The sequence below is a fragment of the Peromyscus californicus genome, unplaced genomic scaffold (genome assembly GCF_007827085.1).
Source record: "Peromyscus californicus insignis strain IS unplaced genomic scaffold, ASM782708v3 Scaffold_4__1_contigs__length_199733344, whole genome shotgun sequence".
Lineage (NCBI taxonomy): Eukaryota > Metazoa > Chordata > Mammalia > Rodentia > Cricetidae > Peromyscus > Peromyscus californicus.
The window spans coordinates 152,674,070-152,690,838 of NW_026294562.1; the positions used below are offsets into that span (position 1 = coordinate 152,674,070).

At 47.2% G+C, this 16,769-nt stretch overlaps 1 protein-coding gene across 1 annotated transcript in view; it reads right to left on the reverse strand.

Moving 5' to 3' along the window:
* Positions 1-16,769, reverse strand: part of Nav2 (neuron navigator 2) — a 367,113-nt gene that overhangs the window by 184,411 nt on the left and 165,933 nt on the right. Inside the window, 2 exon segments of the mRNA XM_052762814.1 lie at positions 6,764-6,930; positions 13,828-13,896. Of these exon segments, the coding sequence (XP_052618774.1) occupies positions 6,764-6,930; positions 13,828-13,896 (236 nt within the window).

Genomic DNA, 16,769 nt, shown 5'->3' on the forward strand with positions numbered 1-16,769 from the left:
TGCACTCTCTCCGCAAGGTTTTCCTGAATTATACAGAAGATAGGGAAAATGGTCCTCAAAGACAGCCAGAGAGAACACACCAGACACAATTTCATTCCCCTTGATGTTAGGCTTTTGTTTAATCCTAGACATTAAAGACAAAAACTGGGATGTGAGGCTGTCATAGTTCTCCCCTGGGTCCACTCTCATCGGCAGAAAGAGACTCCAAGCTCTTCAAGAACCAAGAAGAGCACAGAGAACTGACGTGGGCAAGCAGTCACCCTTAGAGCACCTCCTGGCCCTGTCTGCCTTCTGCTAACATACCTACACCCCTTTGTAGATCCAGGGCAAGAAACAGATCAAAACTCACCCCCTTATTTTCTATGAGATCAACTAGAACAAATGAAAACATTTTAAAATAAAATATAACAACAACCTGAAGACTTGCAAGATAAAAACCACAAAACCAAAGCAAGTTTTGAAGACCTTGGCAATCAGTAAATCTATCTATCTAAAGTGCTGGCTCTAAGAATATATTTAAATATAGTTATGACAAATGGATATGAAATTTTTATGGGTCTCCATTTTTGAGCCCCTGCTGCATGCCAGGCTTGAGTTGGTGTGGGGGATGGAAGTAGCTCCTCCCCTATAACAATAAGTCATCAAATACGTGCTAAGAGTTACAGGGCAATTCGAAACTGGCACTTCTTGTGATGTATAACTAAGAAGAGGGGTTTTCCACCTTCACAATCTTGGGGATTATAGGAACATCAAATATAAACTTGGAAACCTGTATCAGAAGGGCAACGTTTATAAAGTCCAGCCTCCATGCTTGTATAGTCACTTGAAGGCTGATAGATTCACACAGAATCTAGGGGTGTGTGTGTGTGTGTGTGTGTGTGTGTGTGTAAGACAGGAGACTAGGAAGGGGAGGGAGGGGAAGAAGAGAGGGTAATGGGATGTAGTGTGGTGGGTAAAGTGGGGGAGGGGACCAAAAAGTGGAAACATGGTACAGGGAACCGCAGTGGGAGGGTTGAATAAAAATTAGTACATGGGGCTGGGGCAGTAGCTCAGCGGTTAAGAGAACTAACTGCTCTTCCAGAGGACCCAAGTTCTATTCCCCGTGTCCACTTGGTGGCTTACAACCATTTGTAATTCCAGTCCTAGGGGATCCACCTCCCTCTCCTGGCCTCCTTGGGTATTGCATACATGTAGTGTATGAGCATATATGCAGGCAGAAAATGCATACACACAAAATAAAAATAGATTTTTTAAAAAGAATTAGCGCACTGATGAATATATATGAAAAATGTCACAATGAAGCCCATTTCTTTCTTTTAAACAGTTTTTATTATTTTAATTAAGTGTATATGGGTGTCTGTGTGGGCACGTGCACACGTGAGTATGGGCTCGTGTAAAGTCCAGAATGTGCTGGATCCCCTGGAGCTTGAGTTACAGGCAGTTGTGAACTGCCTGATGTGGGTGCTGGGAACCGAACTTGGATCCTCTGAAAGAGCAGCAGTGCTCTTAACCACTGAACCATCTCTCCAGTCCCCACCTGTTTTTAAAAATTTAGTAACCAAAAACTCAGATTAACCGTCACACACAAAAAGTGTAAGACAAATCAGTGGTGAGTGAGCTCTCCTTCCAAGGATGATTCATGGGGAGTAAATCACACTGAAAATGCATACTGAATAATGTGGCCCTATGGGAAGATTCCGTATTCTTACAACTCAGGCTATCTACTATAATAACAAAAGAGCCATTGAAAAGTGACAAATATGAGTAGTGACAAAGGCCGCACTTTGGCCATTGTGTGTGGCTACATGTGTGCCACAGGCCACAGCTGCCTATCACTGATATTGTGGAAGGTTCTGTCTCTGTGTTCAGTCTCCTTGTTTACTCTTTCTCCCTCACTCTGTATTTACACACTGTTCTGGGGCTCCTAAACCAAAATAAATGAATGAATGAATGAATGAATGAATGAATGAATGAATAAAATAAATAAATAAATAAATAAATAAATAAATAAATAAATAAATAAAATAACAGTTGGGCTGAGGAGGTGCCTCAGTGGGTAAAAGTGCTCACTGTGCGAGCATGAGGATCTGAGCTTAGGCGACCCAAACCCAGGTAAAGCCAGATGCAGTAGCACGTGTCCACAATGCCAGCGTTCCCACAGTGAGAAGACAGGTAGTGACAGAAGAGTCGCTGGAAGCTTGTAGGCCAGCTAGTGAGGAACAACAGATCCTATCTCAAACAAGGGGGGAGGGGGAAGGACCCACACTTGAGGTTGTCCTCTGACCTCCAGATGCATGCTATGATGTGTGCACATGTGTGCACATGTTTGTATATACACACACACACACACACACACACACAGAGATCATAAAAGAGTAACAGTAATCTAGAGTTTTGAACTTACCAAGGCTACCCTAGATCATGGACACGGTCATTCTGACAGCCACCCATGTGTACTCACTGGGCTCATGTGGACACTTTGCATGGACTACATCAGTATGGACACTGTTTGGGAGTGGTGAGCCTCTAAATATATATATGGGGACTTTTCATCTACTCAATTAGACCCTGTCCATAATTTGAAACCAAAGGAAGCTATGGTGTGAAGTCAAGTCATAGTGAAGAAATCTCCTGTTAGCGCTATACCTACCACTGGATGGCTACATGTTTACCAACAGTCTTGATCAATGGACAGTGCAACTCAGACATGACAAAGGGTACTATTAACAGGGAGTGCTCTGGGTCTCTGGTGCCAGGAAAGTGACACTCACAATGTTGACCAGCTCCAGCTATGCGAAGATGGTAGATGGACCCTTCCCTGAAATATCTACAATGAACAGAGAGGTGACTGGGGCACAGAGTTTGGACTGGGCTAGGGGGAAACAAGAACATCCAAGCAAGAACACTGTGTGTGTAACTCGCTAAGGCCCAGGGTCTGCTGGTGCCACCTCACTGACCATCAATCTGACTCTCAGAGAAGTGGGGGGACTTCCGGTGGGAGAGGATCAAAGAAACCCATTGTGCTTCTGCACGTGAACAGGACCTGGGGTGACCTTCTGGCTGTCCCCCATGGAAACCTGATAAAGATGGAAAGCTACTGTGTTGCTAAGTGATACTGTTCATGGTGGAAATGACCTCTGACTATACAACCACATTTGGACCAGGAAGAACTATAACTAAAGTATGGGTACTTCTTGAGGACGTCACCACTTTGGGCTTCTCTGAGAACTGTGGCTGCTAATTGGGGTTCGTACTGCAGGAGCCTCAGAAGTAGCACATACTGAGCTATTTCAAGAGATGCAGCTCCAGTGGCTTTGACACAGTGACTTGTGAGCTTGTCCTCTTGCAGTCCTGGGCAGGGCTTGCACCTGGATGACTGGGAATGCGGTGCATGCTGCTGCTGAGCCCACCCCTGCGGAGAAGCTCCCAGGCGAGCTTGCTAGCACCTGCAATGGCTGTCTGCAGCCTTCTGAGCACAGTGGCAGCAGTGTGGCTTGAGATGGTCTTTAAAGGTGAGCTGGAGTAGATGCCCTGGCGATGGCTACCTAGAGGCAGCATATTCTGAGTCACACTTCTGGGAAGTGGCCAGGCCATGAATTCAAGTTTAGTCATAGGTCTTCAAAGTACTTGGCTTTGTCTTTAGCTGAAGGCCAAAACCTTTTCTCCAGTCTGGCCTCAGGCAGGAGTGTGGCTTCTTAACTGGCTAGGCCTTTTCCTCTTCCAGGGCCCCATGAGGACTTTGAGTGTGGTAGCTTAATCCAGCCTGACAGCCTAGCCTAGGCACATAGAGTTCCATTCCCAGACAACAAATGCAACAGCGGACCCCTGGTCCATACCTGATGCTGGTCTTCTAAGACACCCCCCATGATGGATGGCAGCCCAAAGACACAGTAATCCTGCAGCTGCTTCCAGATGCAAGGGTCACAGTTTCAGAATGACCAACGAGGCCTACCCATCACTGTGGCAACTTCAGACAGGTTCACTACAGAACTTGAGTTTAATGTAAAAGTGAATCTAGAAGATCTGTTCTTAGATCAATACCCCAACCAATATGAGGAAAAGTTTTTCAGAGCAACTCATTCCTTCCCAATGCTCCCATTCCAGCACTAAGGAAAGGCAATGCAGTACCACTTTTGACTCGCCCCAGAGAGGACTTGGTTATGTCATCTTTGCCCTCACGACTCCAAGCACCTCTCTGTTATGACACACATGGGCACTACTCCTCTCTATGTACCTCTGGAAAGCAGCATTTTAGCCCCTTAGTTCCCACAGCCAGCCTGATGCCAGTCCCATCCTAGTCTCCATTCATGGTCACAAGCAGATGAAAGAGGTGCTACCATCTTCTGATTACTAGAATCATTCCACCCACTCGGCTTGTGATGTCATGTCAGAATCCAGGTGTGCAGCAGGACATGGGGGATTATTCTAAGGTTCTGTCTTCTAATCACTGACTCAAAGCTGTCACCGACCACAAAGCGACATGCTTACAGACAGTCTTGATCAATGGACCCAGTGCAACTCAGACATGACAAAATGCTAAAGATCATCTAACTCCATCTCTTGACAAGGAGGACAGGGCAAGGGGGTGATGCAGCTGACAAAAACCAGAGGAGACCCAGAGGGAAGTGCAATGGTCCTCATGTCCACAAGGCCCAAAGGCAAGGGCAGCCGAGCATCTCTCATTCTTCACGGTGCTTCGGTGATGAAGGACCTCACAGGTCGAGGAGAAACCCAAAGGAGTGTTTACTATGCCAGGCCACTGATAGTCATGATAATGGCAATGAAGAAGGCCAGATTTATCCAATGGCTTTATTAGCTCAGCACCTTAAAACAATTTGTCTTATTTCAAAAATTCATGCCTCCCAGAGACCTCGCCCCTCCCTGCCTCTGTGACTGTGGCAAGTAGCCAACCTTTTTTTGTACATGTTAGTTACATCGTTTAAAAAGAGGAAATAAATGAGCTGTGACACAGGAGGAACTGAAAAGAAAATAGCTTTTTCTTATTGAGGTAAAACCCAAAACATTTCTGTGTGCGTGTGTGCGTGTGTGCGTGTGTGCGTGTGCGCGTGTGCGTGTGCGTGTGCGTGTGCGTGTGTGTGTGTGTATGTGTTGAGTTTATATGGCCGTACTATGAAAGTTCTGGAAGGGTATGTACAGTTTGGTTTATATTGGTGCTTGTTAAGAAATATAAAAGAGAACTTTAAAAATATGTGCTTTTGTACCATTTTGCAAACAGATGTGATTTTTGTATTCCAAGCACAAATTTGTGGATTTTTTAATTTTTATATTGTTTGATTTATGTGTATGTATGCCTGTACGTGGGTATGTGCATGTGAGTACAAGAGCCCAGATGCCATAAGAGAACACGAGATCCCCTGAAGCTGGAGTTACAGGTGGTTGTATGCTGCCCAACATGGATGCTGGGAATTGAACTTGGTTCCTCTGCAAAAGCAGTGTGCGTTCCTAACTGTCGATCCATCTCCCCAGCCCCTCCAAGTACCATTTTACCATGCTGGCATGGTGAAGTAAAGAACAGGAGAAGTGGGGGCATGCAGCTCAGGGATACAACATTTGCCTAGCATGACAAGGCTCTGGGTTGGATCCCCAGTACCACAAAAGTGAGACAGACAGAGCGAAAAACCACACAGGCTAAACGAGAGCCCTTGATTTTGTGTGAGGCAGAAACCAGGGGCAGGATCGCATAGATGTGACTGCTCCATACATCCTGGGTAAGACCTTAGCAATGGTTAAGAAATCTGTAAGCCCCATAAAAAGAAAAATATCTCCCCTATTCTGATGGGGGGAAAACCGTAGCCATTAGTAAACTCTCAAAAAGTAATGGGGCTCCTTGACCCAAGTGTTCCTGGCTTGGGGAGTAGATAGGATGGGAATGAGTTCCCACGCAACATGAGGGCTGCCTGGGCTCCCAAGCCACTTCAGGGACAGAGGGGCAGCATGCTTGTGTCTCAGGAGGATGGAGTACCATGGTCCAGGGTAAGCTCTAGACATTTCCACACTATCACAGGAAATGCTTCTGAGAGCCCTGGCTTCATGGTCTACCCTCTCTGCTTGGTGGGTAGGTAGGCAGGGCTTGTCTTCCATTGAAGACTCATCTAATCTGCCTCAGTTTCTCGAACGTCTTGTAGGCTTATACAAGCAAAGGTGTTTTATACTACCTGCTGTGAAGGTCTTCCATGGGGCCACTCACCTGGTTTTTCTCCATCCTGAAAGCTCAGTAGCATAGATGGTCACATACCATTACATCATCACAACCCCAGAAGCAAGGCTGTCTGCTTCTCATGTGTAAGCCAAATGCTTCACTTTAGCTGACCCAACATTGCTGACTCATTTTCCAAAAGTGAAAATGCCCATATTCCTAATGCTCTTCGCATCATTTCTGATGGCTCCCAAAGCATGCCTCAAGAAACTTGCATTTCTCCAAAACCCTTCTACTGCACAGCATATACTCTATGAAAATTTAATCTCAATTGCAAATGGTATCTTGTTTCTTATCTGTAGCCAAGTGTCTTATGGGCCATAGCCAAACAAATAACTTACTCTGGCTGGCTGTGAATATAACAATAGTTTCCCTACCGTATTAATGCCACTGATAACAACCTTCTTGCTAAACACGTATGTTTAAACCACAGCTCTTCATCTTCTTTGCAAGCTTGCCTTTGGCTCCACTCAAACTCACCCAAAGGAATCAGACGGGTCTACTAGAAAGAAAAACAAATGAGGAATTCAAGAGAAAAAGACTCACCTCTTTCATGGTTACTTGCTGGTGGCGGTGGGGGTGGAGAGGTGACAGGTTTGGATTTGTCATAGTTGTTAAAGCTCTGGCTGCGTCGGTTGTTGGCAGCGGCTGTCCCTCCCCGTGCTTTGGCCTCGCTGCCTGCAGCGGCCACCCTTGTGGTAGGACCTGGAAGTCTAAAATGCAAAGGCCAGAGAGTAACGCAGTCAGTCTTAGGCGTGCAGTAGTGGCCCAGGAAGAAGTGCAACCATGCAGGAGATGAACAACAACAACAAACTCAGACACTGGGCCCGTGGAGATTGCTAGTCAAAGGTGGAATATAGCAAACAAAATGACACCGGAGAAGTCCAATGGCAAAATGGGAACACAATTCCTCTGAGTAAAGAGGAAATTTGAAGGAAGATCCACTAAGAGTAAGTTTGCTGATGAAAAATATAAAACTCATCTTCTTTATCCTCTGAGATAGGTGTTCTTACTTTTCAATATGAGTGACCCACAACATCCTTGACTCTATCCAGCATGGAACGTAACAGCTTAACCCATGTGCGCTGTGCTGGAAATAGCGTTTGCCATAATCCAGAGGTATGGGCGCTAAGGCAAGGATTCAGTTTACAGCGGAAAGAAAGCAAACGCTAACACTCCAACCCAACGCATCTGCAGTGCAAACCTGAGGCCTGGCTGCCAGTGCTTGTCTGGCTACACTCTCCTTCCACACCTGACAACCTGGCCCTGTGGCATCCCTGTGAGGCTGAAGCTGGGCTTCTCCCTACAGTCAACATACAACGTCATAATTCTGTCTGTGAAAACAGCAGGATGCAGTTAGTCTAAAGACAAACACACACTTTCCCCTTAAACAAAACCTCGTTTTGGGTGGTTCTGAAAGTAAAGCTGCCAGATTTCTTTGTAGTGTGTCTAAAGATGTCAAGGAGTATTCCCTAGGGAGGTAAGGGGGAAGACTCCCTAAGCCGGAAGTTTGGTCCAGGGACTTACTAAGCAGGCTGTTTCCAATAATTAAAGTTGAAAGATGAATGCATGATGACATATTTAGTTGTATCTTTCAGTTAAAACCCACTGAGCCATGTTTAAAGGCAACTGGAGCCTCGGTCGACCAGTGTCAGACCCAATGATAAGCCTGACTTTTCAACCCATAAAGCTTCCAGCCTTCTTTTTCCGTGCGATTCGGCGAGCACCAAAGAAGCCTGGAGTCTGGAAGCAGTTTAGATGTAAGCAGCAAGCGCTTTAAACTTTTTCTTGTTGGCTCAGCAAGAAAGATGGTTGCAGAGCGCAGGGAGAACATGAGCTGGTGTGAGAGGACTGTAAAACTGATCCAGTTAAAAAGCTGGCCGGGTCCCCGCACTAGAAGCTAGGAGAAGTGGAGGGGGCTGATGTTCCCCTAGCCAGCCAGTGGGTCTTAAGGCACTGCTTCCTACTGTCCTAGGAGCATTCACCTCAGTGAATTTGCCACCTCTGGCTTGGAGAAATTCACTCCCACAAAGACAGAACTGGTACAAATCCCCAGCAGTTCCAGCATCTGGGGTCGAGTCTGAATGTGTCAGCACAGCTAGTCAAGGAGATCCAGGAATGGAACCTTAGTGTGACTTGGACTTGCTTCTGACGCAGTGTCCTGCAAATCCTCCATGTTAGGTGACACAGCCCTACATCCATTGGTAGAACAGGTACAAACAGGACTCTTGGCTGGGACTGATTTAAGCAGCCATGGCCTGCAGAAGTCTTTATCCCGACATATAGGGATGCCTGGAGGAGGATCATGGACTTGTTCCAAGATAATGTCACAGCAGAGGTATTCCATGGTGCAGGCTTCAGTAGGGGGTTATGAAGAGCAGGGAAGCACAAAGCAGTGAGGAGGAAAAGATAAATCCTTTCAGAGTTGCTAGAGAGTCTCTACTGTGCTCACCCAAGACCACAGGAGATTTTTAGACAGCACAGAAGCAAGCCATCCAAGCACAGGATAGGTCGGCCATAATCCTGAGTCCTTCTGATTTTCTGGGAAGCAGTGTGGTGAATGGACAGAAAGCAGGCATTCCTACCCACAGGACTCAGAGCCAGCCTCACATCTGATATTCATATTCCTCATCTCTAACTTTGGAATAACTACTCAATGGATAGCTGTGCATTGGAAATGGGACTTGATACCTCTTCTGCTGTAATTACTAGGTGCCACTGAGTCCCCTCCCATCCTCTTTGCTTCGCACAGATGCGTAAGGACATCCTCATAAAGGGAACACACTATTGCACACACACAAAAAGAATCAGACAAGGCAGGAAGTAGATGGGCTGAAAGGCTGAGAAGAGAGGAATACAAAAATCAGTATCTGAGATCAACATTTGCAAAGATGCAATACAGGCTTTGTCAAGTAGGGCTCTTTTTCTCATTCAAGAACATTCCAGAACAGAAACTGTTTTGTCTGTGATGGAGAACTTGCACTTGGGAGACGTCTGGGTTCTTTGTGCCTCAATCTGTAGTGAAAAAGTCCTCACTTGGGACTAAGAAGAATAGTCCTGGATTCCTCATGGTGGCCATGGCTCATTGTTCCTCTGATGTTGGAGATGATTGCTCCGAAGTTCATTCATCTCAAGATTTTATCATCTGAAACCTCTTTCACCCATCTGAAGATTTTAGCAAAATCCACCCCTGCTGGCTAGTTTTATGTCAACTTGACACAAGCTAAAGTCATTTGAGAGATGGGAACCTCAACAGGGAAAGCGACTCTATGAGGTTGGGCATTTTCTTAATTAAGTGATATTACTAATTAAGGATATGGGAGGGCCCAGACCATTTTAGTTGGGGCCACCTTTGGGCTGGTGGTCCTGGGTTCTATAAGAAAGCAGGTTGAGCAAGCCATGATAAATAAGCCAGTAAGCAGCACCCCTCCATGGTCTTTGCTTCAGCTCCTGCTTCCAGGTTCCTGCCCTGTGTGAGTTCCTGTCCTGACTTCCTTCAATGACAAACAGTGATGTGCAAGTGTAAGCCAAAAAGACCTTTTCCTCCCCAACTTGCTTTTGGTCATGGTGTTTCATCTACAACCATAGTAACACTAAGACACCACATCATGTACAAAGATGATGAATGAACGTGGTATGAGAAATAAGAACTCAGCCACAAGGAAACCAAGGCACCTCTCAGGATAGTGTGCTGATCTGCAAATGAATTAGTTCAGAATAAATTTTAGCAAGAGATTTCATGTTCAGGATTTCAAAATCAAAGGTAATCATGATGTCCCAAGGTAGCTGGGTGATCACAGAAGGCCACTCTACTGGCGGCAGGAGGCAGGACTAGTCTGCATAGCCCTTTCTGGATCTGAAGGAGCCAGCTGCCCCCAGCTGACACCTAGGTGACGTGTGTGGATGCAAAGTGCAGAGGCAATTCATAGAAAGGAAGCGATAACTTTCAAAGTCAGAGGGAGACTAAAAGGGAGACGCCAGAGTGAGACCCTGCTTTGGCATGTGGAAGGGGGGAATGTGAGTAGAGGCTCAGAAGGGAAAGGATGCCACACGTGGTGAGAACTTGCAGAAAGTACAGAGGGGAAGCTGGGTGTGGTGGCTCACGCCTGTAATTCCAGATACTCAGGAGGCTGAGACAGGAAGAGTGTAAATCAGAGGCCTTTCTAGATTATAGAGTACGCTCAAGGTCAGCCACCTCAGTGAGATCTGAAAGGAGGTCTAAGGGGCTGGCTCAGTGGTTGAACATCTGCCTCCACGCAGTGCCTCAGACTGCCATCAAAGTAGAGCTAACCACGGTGGCTCCCACCTGGAGCCCTGCACTGGTCAGGCTGAGGCAGACACACTGACTCCACATCAGCCTGGGCTACAAAGCAAGACCCTATCTCAAAAAACAAAGCACACTGAAAGAGGGTGGAGGACCGAGCTGGAATGTGCTGGTTCTTGAGGGACCGAGTAGAGGGAACCAGCCAGGGGAAGTGACCAGGACCAGAGGAGGGAAGATCTTGTGGGTCACACTAGGAAGCTTGAGCTCTGTCTTATCCCTCAGGGTTGAAGCACTAATTAAAGGAGGCCGAGGGCAGAACTGGAGCTAAAAATAAGACTATGTCTAGTTTACCAGTGACACAGACCCATGGCCTCACACAGGCTTGTAGCCTCTGGCTAAGCATTCTGCAGTTCATGACTGTTAACATCCTTGTGTATCAGGGGAACTTGGATCAAGCCCAGCCTGGAAGCATTGCTGTCAGTCACATCAGAGTCCTGCCTTGCTGAAGAGCCGGGTCTGACCAGTAGGGACAGCTGTGGGTGGGGTGGCAGATGCTGCCCACCACACAGCCTCACTGATGCAAGGCAGCGGGAGGCAGGCGGGCAGATCGGCTCCGTGCCATTCACCACGGCATCAAGAGTTGCCGGCGGCTCTGTAAGTAGAACTTCAGTTCTGACGGTCATTTCCTATCCCGCTTCACATTCACAGAAGCTACTGGTGGGTTTTCCCAGACACACATGGGAAGCGCTGTGAGCAGGTGGGACACAGGTCTGCTGCTGTGAGAGCGGCGGTCAATTTCTCCAGCGTGTGTGGAACCAAGCAGGGGACTGAACTTATTCCTGGCCTGGAACCTACAACCGAGTCCCCGTGCCTCCTCTCCACGTGCTGTACGTGCTGATGGGAAGAGGGCAGTTCTTCTCTCCCAAACCACTTCAAAGGCTGGAAGCAGAGGGGTGCCCCTCCCAGGAAATATGGCAGCTTGTGTGCACATGCTGGGGGTGAGGAGCCCACGATAGGAGATGCTTTCCTGCCAGACAAGATGATTAAATGCTAAATCTCTCATTTCCACAGCATCTGCTTTTCAGCAGCTCGGCAGAGAACTGACTATCCTGCTAATTTGATTCCATTCTCCAAGACGGCCATGCAGGGATCCACTTGGCCTGGCTGCCGCACCTCGCTCAACCCAGAAGAGCAACATCACCAATGTATCTGCAACTCACTGCACACCAATGATATCCCCACACTGTAAAAGCCTTTCACAAAATCCTCAGGACACCATACACTCCTAGAGGTGAAATCCTTTCCCCAGGTAATGCTAAGTGGCGACTATACCTTTGTGTCACTGGGCTTTCTTGCCTCTACTAGGCAGAACATGGTAAACGCCCGTGACTCTACCAGAGATGCCAGGGAGCGACGGCACAGGAGACAGCAGAAATGCATGAGGCCCACATTCAAGGGTGAGGCTTCTCATGCTGCTGAACATCTCTGTTGCCCATCAAGATACCTGGTCCTGGCAGGAATCCCAACAGTGTTTACACTTTCAACAAGGGATCTGTCTCCAGAGTTCTGGGGGAGGAAAGAAGGGTGGGGGTGTCTCTTCTGCCAACCAGAGTTGACTGCTGTCCTCAACGGTGCTTAATTAGCCTCAGTCTTGATAATGATGCTCAGGGGTGGGATCTTGGAAAGGGGAGTCCAGGACAAAATGCACTCAAAACACTCTTGACGTGGGATGTGACGACTCTAAAGGAAGCCAGGCCTGGGCTGAGCATGAAGCTGGGAGCTCTGTTTGCAGTACAGGTTTGGACCTGGGTAGCTGCTCCCTTGTCTTCAGCTCTTTCTCTCTCTCCATTGCCTCCTTCCAGCATCTGGGCCACTGCGGGAGAGGCATGTGCTTCTAATCACACAGCTTCCCATCCAGCTCCTGTCCTCTTATCTCTGGGGGCAGAGCGCTTGACTTCCTAGGAACAGTCACAGTTCCTCCAGGCTGCCCTTTCCTCTCACATGAATATACGTTCCCATGACGTTCAGATTCAGCGCGATCAGCCTGCTGGAACAGGGGCATCTCCTGCTGCAGCCTCCCCTTCTTCATCAGGGGAAGCCATCTCTTCCGGGTAGCATGCATCTGCGCATGCTGTGCACCGAAGCATGGTCCCATGCAGTTTCTCCCTCGCCGGTCCAGCTGCTCCCAGGTTGAGTCTTGCCCCACACAAGATTCCCAGAAAAAGAAACTGATTATAAAAGTTTCCTAGAACCCAGCAGAGGAGACAGCTGGCAGCTGGTCGCAGATCTGGACCTGGATGAAATGAAGGGCCAGCTTTCTTTCTCCTTCAGGAGACAGTTCCTTGGGAAATAAACACAGCACCGGTCATCACAGGGCAGATTCAACCCCAGTGCGGCTTCCCTCAGGGGCCACGGGGCAGTGTGAAGGGCAAGGCTGAGGCAGCGGCTGAGGCAGGAAGGTCTGACAGAGAAGTGTCAACAACCTCACCACAGCAGAGCGAAGAGGAAGAGAGTGGTGTGGCCTAAGGGTTTACTCCAGGGAAAAACAACCTGGACTCTCTTCCATCTTCTGTGTGGCCTGGGAGCAAATGATCACACTTGCGAAGTTTCCGTTTCCAGGACTGTAAAATGGGGCTATTAACGTGACCTACCTCATTACCTTTCGGAGGCTGGAAGGATTAAGTAAGCCTGTAGATGTTACAGTATACCTGGTTTTCCTCCATCCAAGCATGCATCACAGGGTTCAGGACAGGACGCCTGCAGACTAATTGGTTGGTTTTTGTTTGTTTGTTTCTGTTTTCCAAGAAATTGAGGCAACTTCCCCATGGTGGGCAGGAGAATCCAGAAACAAAGACAGGACATGACAGTCTTCTGTTGTGAAGTCACACTTCAGATCTTAGTTCACAGGAAACTACCCCCAATTAGTAACTGAGCACCAATGACCACAGCCAAAGCGCAGCACACAGAAAGGAGATGCGGATTAGCGCCAGGATGCAGCAGGGAGCAAATGCATTCATGTAACATTGCTATATAACTACCTGGAAAGTCACCTCCTCCTATGAACGGGATTCTGGTACTGAGGTGAAATCAATACAGCGAGAAACATCCCGTTGGAGCCAGTCACTTACACACATACAAGCCTCTCTCACACACATAAACACACTCCCATCGAAGACCACTTTTGGATCTCCCCAAGCTGAATCATTAGCCAAAGCATGTTTGGGTTTGGGTAACTGGAGACACAGAGCAAGGATGGGAACCAAAAGGGAACTCAGCCAGCGAGGAGGAGACAGGAAGAGCGGGCTGGGTTTAAACCATGCTTTGTAAGACACGGAGGACTGCTAACCTAGAGATCTTTTTCTGACCCAGAGTGAAGCGGATGATTTTGCTTTGAGATGAGTCCTTGGATGAGGCACTGCAGGGTAGGAAGGAAAAGGTGGAACAGATGAGTGAGGAGAGAAGACACGTTAGACAGGCCAAGAGGGAGGTGCCTGGGCTGGTCCTCTGTGTATTTTCTTACTAAACTCTAGGCCTAACTTCAATGACTCTATACATTCACAATGTGAAGAAATTACAATTAAGATTATCTGAAACCTGGACTTGTAATCTCAGCAACTCAGGAGGCTGAGGCAGGAGGACGGACGGTATCTCTGTTCCTTTTCTATTGCTCTAAAGAGACACCGTGACCAAGGCAACTGATGGAAGAGTTTATTGGGTCCCCAGTTTCAGAGGCTAAATCCATGACCCTCAACAATGGCACAAACTACCACAGATGGCATGTTCAAGAGCTGCCTGGGCTACAGAGAGAGTTCAAGGCACGCCTTGGCAACTTAGTGAGACCTTGTTTTAAAATAAGAAGTTAAAAAGAAAGCTGGGGTTATGGCTCAGTAATTGAGCGCTTGCCTACTATGTGCAAGGCCCTAGGTTTACTTTATTTTATTTTATTTTTTGGTTTTTCGAGACAGGGCTTCTCTGTGCAGTTTTGGTGCCTGTCCTGGATCTCGGTCTATAGACCAGGCTGGCCTCAAACTCACAGAGATCCGCCTGGCTCTGCCTCCCGAGTGCTAGGATTAAAGATGTGCACCACAGCTGCCCGGCTAGGGCCCTAGGTTTAATTCTCATGACTGTAAAATAAAAGATTGGTCTCAGGATTTGATGTTGTGTCCCTCCCTCCATACCATATTAAATACCTTTCTGCCTTCACTCAGCTACACACTTCCTTTATACGTGGTGTTTGAGTTGGTTTTCTGTGACAAGGTCTCACAGTGAAGCCGAGGCTGTTCTGAGAATCACTCTCACCAGATATTTTGGGCTGGCCTAGAATTTGTGGCAATTCTCCTGTCTCAGCTCCTCCTTCCTGTCTTTACACCTCTTTAAAGCAGTGCAATGCTTGAAGTATGAAGCATTTATAATGTATAAAGCAATCCTTTCTATAGCACTGATGTATTTGTTTGGCAAGTTTGTTCATGGGGTGTAATAAAGGATAATGCCCAATAAATGTGTACATACGAAGACTCTCCCACTCCCGCCCAAGACAGGGTTTCTCTTGGTCAGATTCAATCAAGAACAATTTACAGTTATTTTGGGCTGTTTATCTTTCTTATGTCTTTTTAGATGAAGGTTAGGGTACTAGGGATGGCAAACACTTTACCACAGAGCTGTCTCCTAGCCTGAAACAGTGATCATTCTGACACTCATTTTTCCTGTGCTACATTCACAGAAAAAACCTCTAGTAAGAAACACTGCTCTTGGGAAGTGGCGGGTGAGATGAAAAGGGTGAGAAAAAAGAAATCAAGCAACTTTTGAATGTTTCCTAAATCACAGACTATGGATGGTATTCAAGGTAGACACAAATGGAAAGCAATGCGAGACTTAGAAACTGTGTTCCTTCCTGAGACTCTCTACTGTAGGCAACCTCATGTTGTGAACTATGGATCAAGTGCCCAGCCATGATGCAGACTGTGAAGTGAAGGGGCAGTCCATGGCTGCTCTGACATCCTCATGCCAGTGTCTCAGATGTCTTTGATGTCCTTGAGTAATATTGGCGAGCTTCCTAGAAAGCTGCCAAATTTTGGTGTTTGTTGTCCCTGGACCTGTTCAACCTAGAAGTCTTCTTAATGGGCACATCTGCATCTTGAAGAGTTCTAACAAAACACCAGAGCAGATCGGGCATCTAGGGGGCTCACACCAGTACCTGACACTAATAACCAAGGGTCCAAATGGTTAGATAGAATGTGGGCCTAGTAACCCGGTGCGAGCCAGCTGGTGATGTAATTTTATCATCCTTAGGTTAATGGCTAGAGTGTTAGCATGGGATATCCTATGTCTAGACCTTGGCCAGATCCCTTTGAAAGTAAAAGTGGAAAGCAACAGAGCACAACAGAGGAGATCACCCATGTGCAGAAGTATTCGAGCCTGGTGGGACAGAGGAGTGAATGAGGATGACCTAGTCCATGCCACCACTGTGTAGGGATAGAAAGCAGTTACATTATAATGACAAGAGCCCCTCTGCAGTTGGACTAAATGAAATGTGCTTGATTTGGCTTGACAGTGGCTCTTCTTGAGGTAACGTGTTCATTAGCAGCAGGTTGCTCTTCTTATAACCTACAGATCTGGCTTTATTGTTTGGGATTTCTCTTCTTCCTCCACTCTAGATAGTGGATCTGTTTGTAGGCCCCTTGGCTCAACATCCAATATACGCTTCAGGGTCTCTCTCCATCTGCTTCAGACCATCTTGATCCAAGTCACTCAGGTCGTCTAGATTGCAAAATCCTTCATTTCACTCTTGCTCCCTCAAAAGCTTATTCTTTAAAAGTGTAAATCCAGTTAAACCCTGAGCCTCCTGGAGCTTCCTGGCACCTTAGAACAGAGTCCACACTCACTTTATTCAGGCTGACTTGGGTGCCACATCACCACACAATCGTCCCCCACGAGGAAGGTAGCAGTTGCTGTCTTTGCTCGCAGGCAACCTCCCAGTTCTGAATCTCCTTATTCTATCATGTCAAGCTTCTCCTACCACAGAGCCTCCACATTAGCTGCTCCGGCCACCAAGATCTCTGCAGTGGAGGTTTGCACAGTTAGTTGTTTTTACATTCATTCCTTTCCACTAGGTGCCGTGTCCTCAAAAAAAGGGCCTCTCCATCAACCCAACCTGAACTAGCAGCCCTGAGTCCCATCATCTGCAGACACACTGCTTCTCCCATCTTCCTCCATGTTCTTAGGCTTGGTGGGCAGCCTCCTACAGCAACATGCAGAGAGCAGGCATCGTGGCTATCATTCATCTCTGAC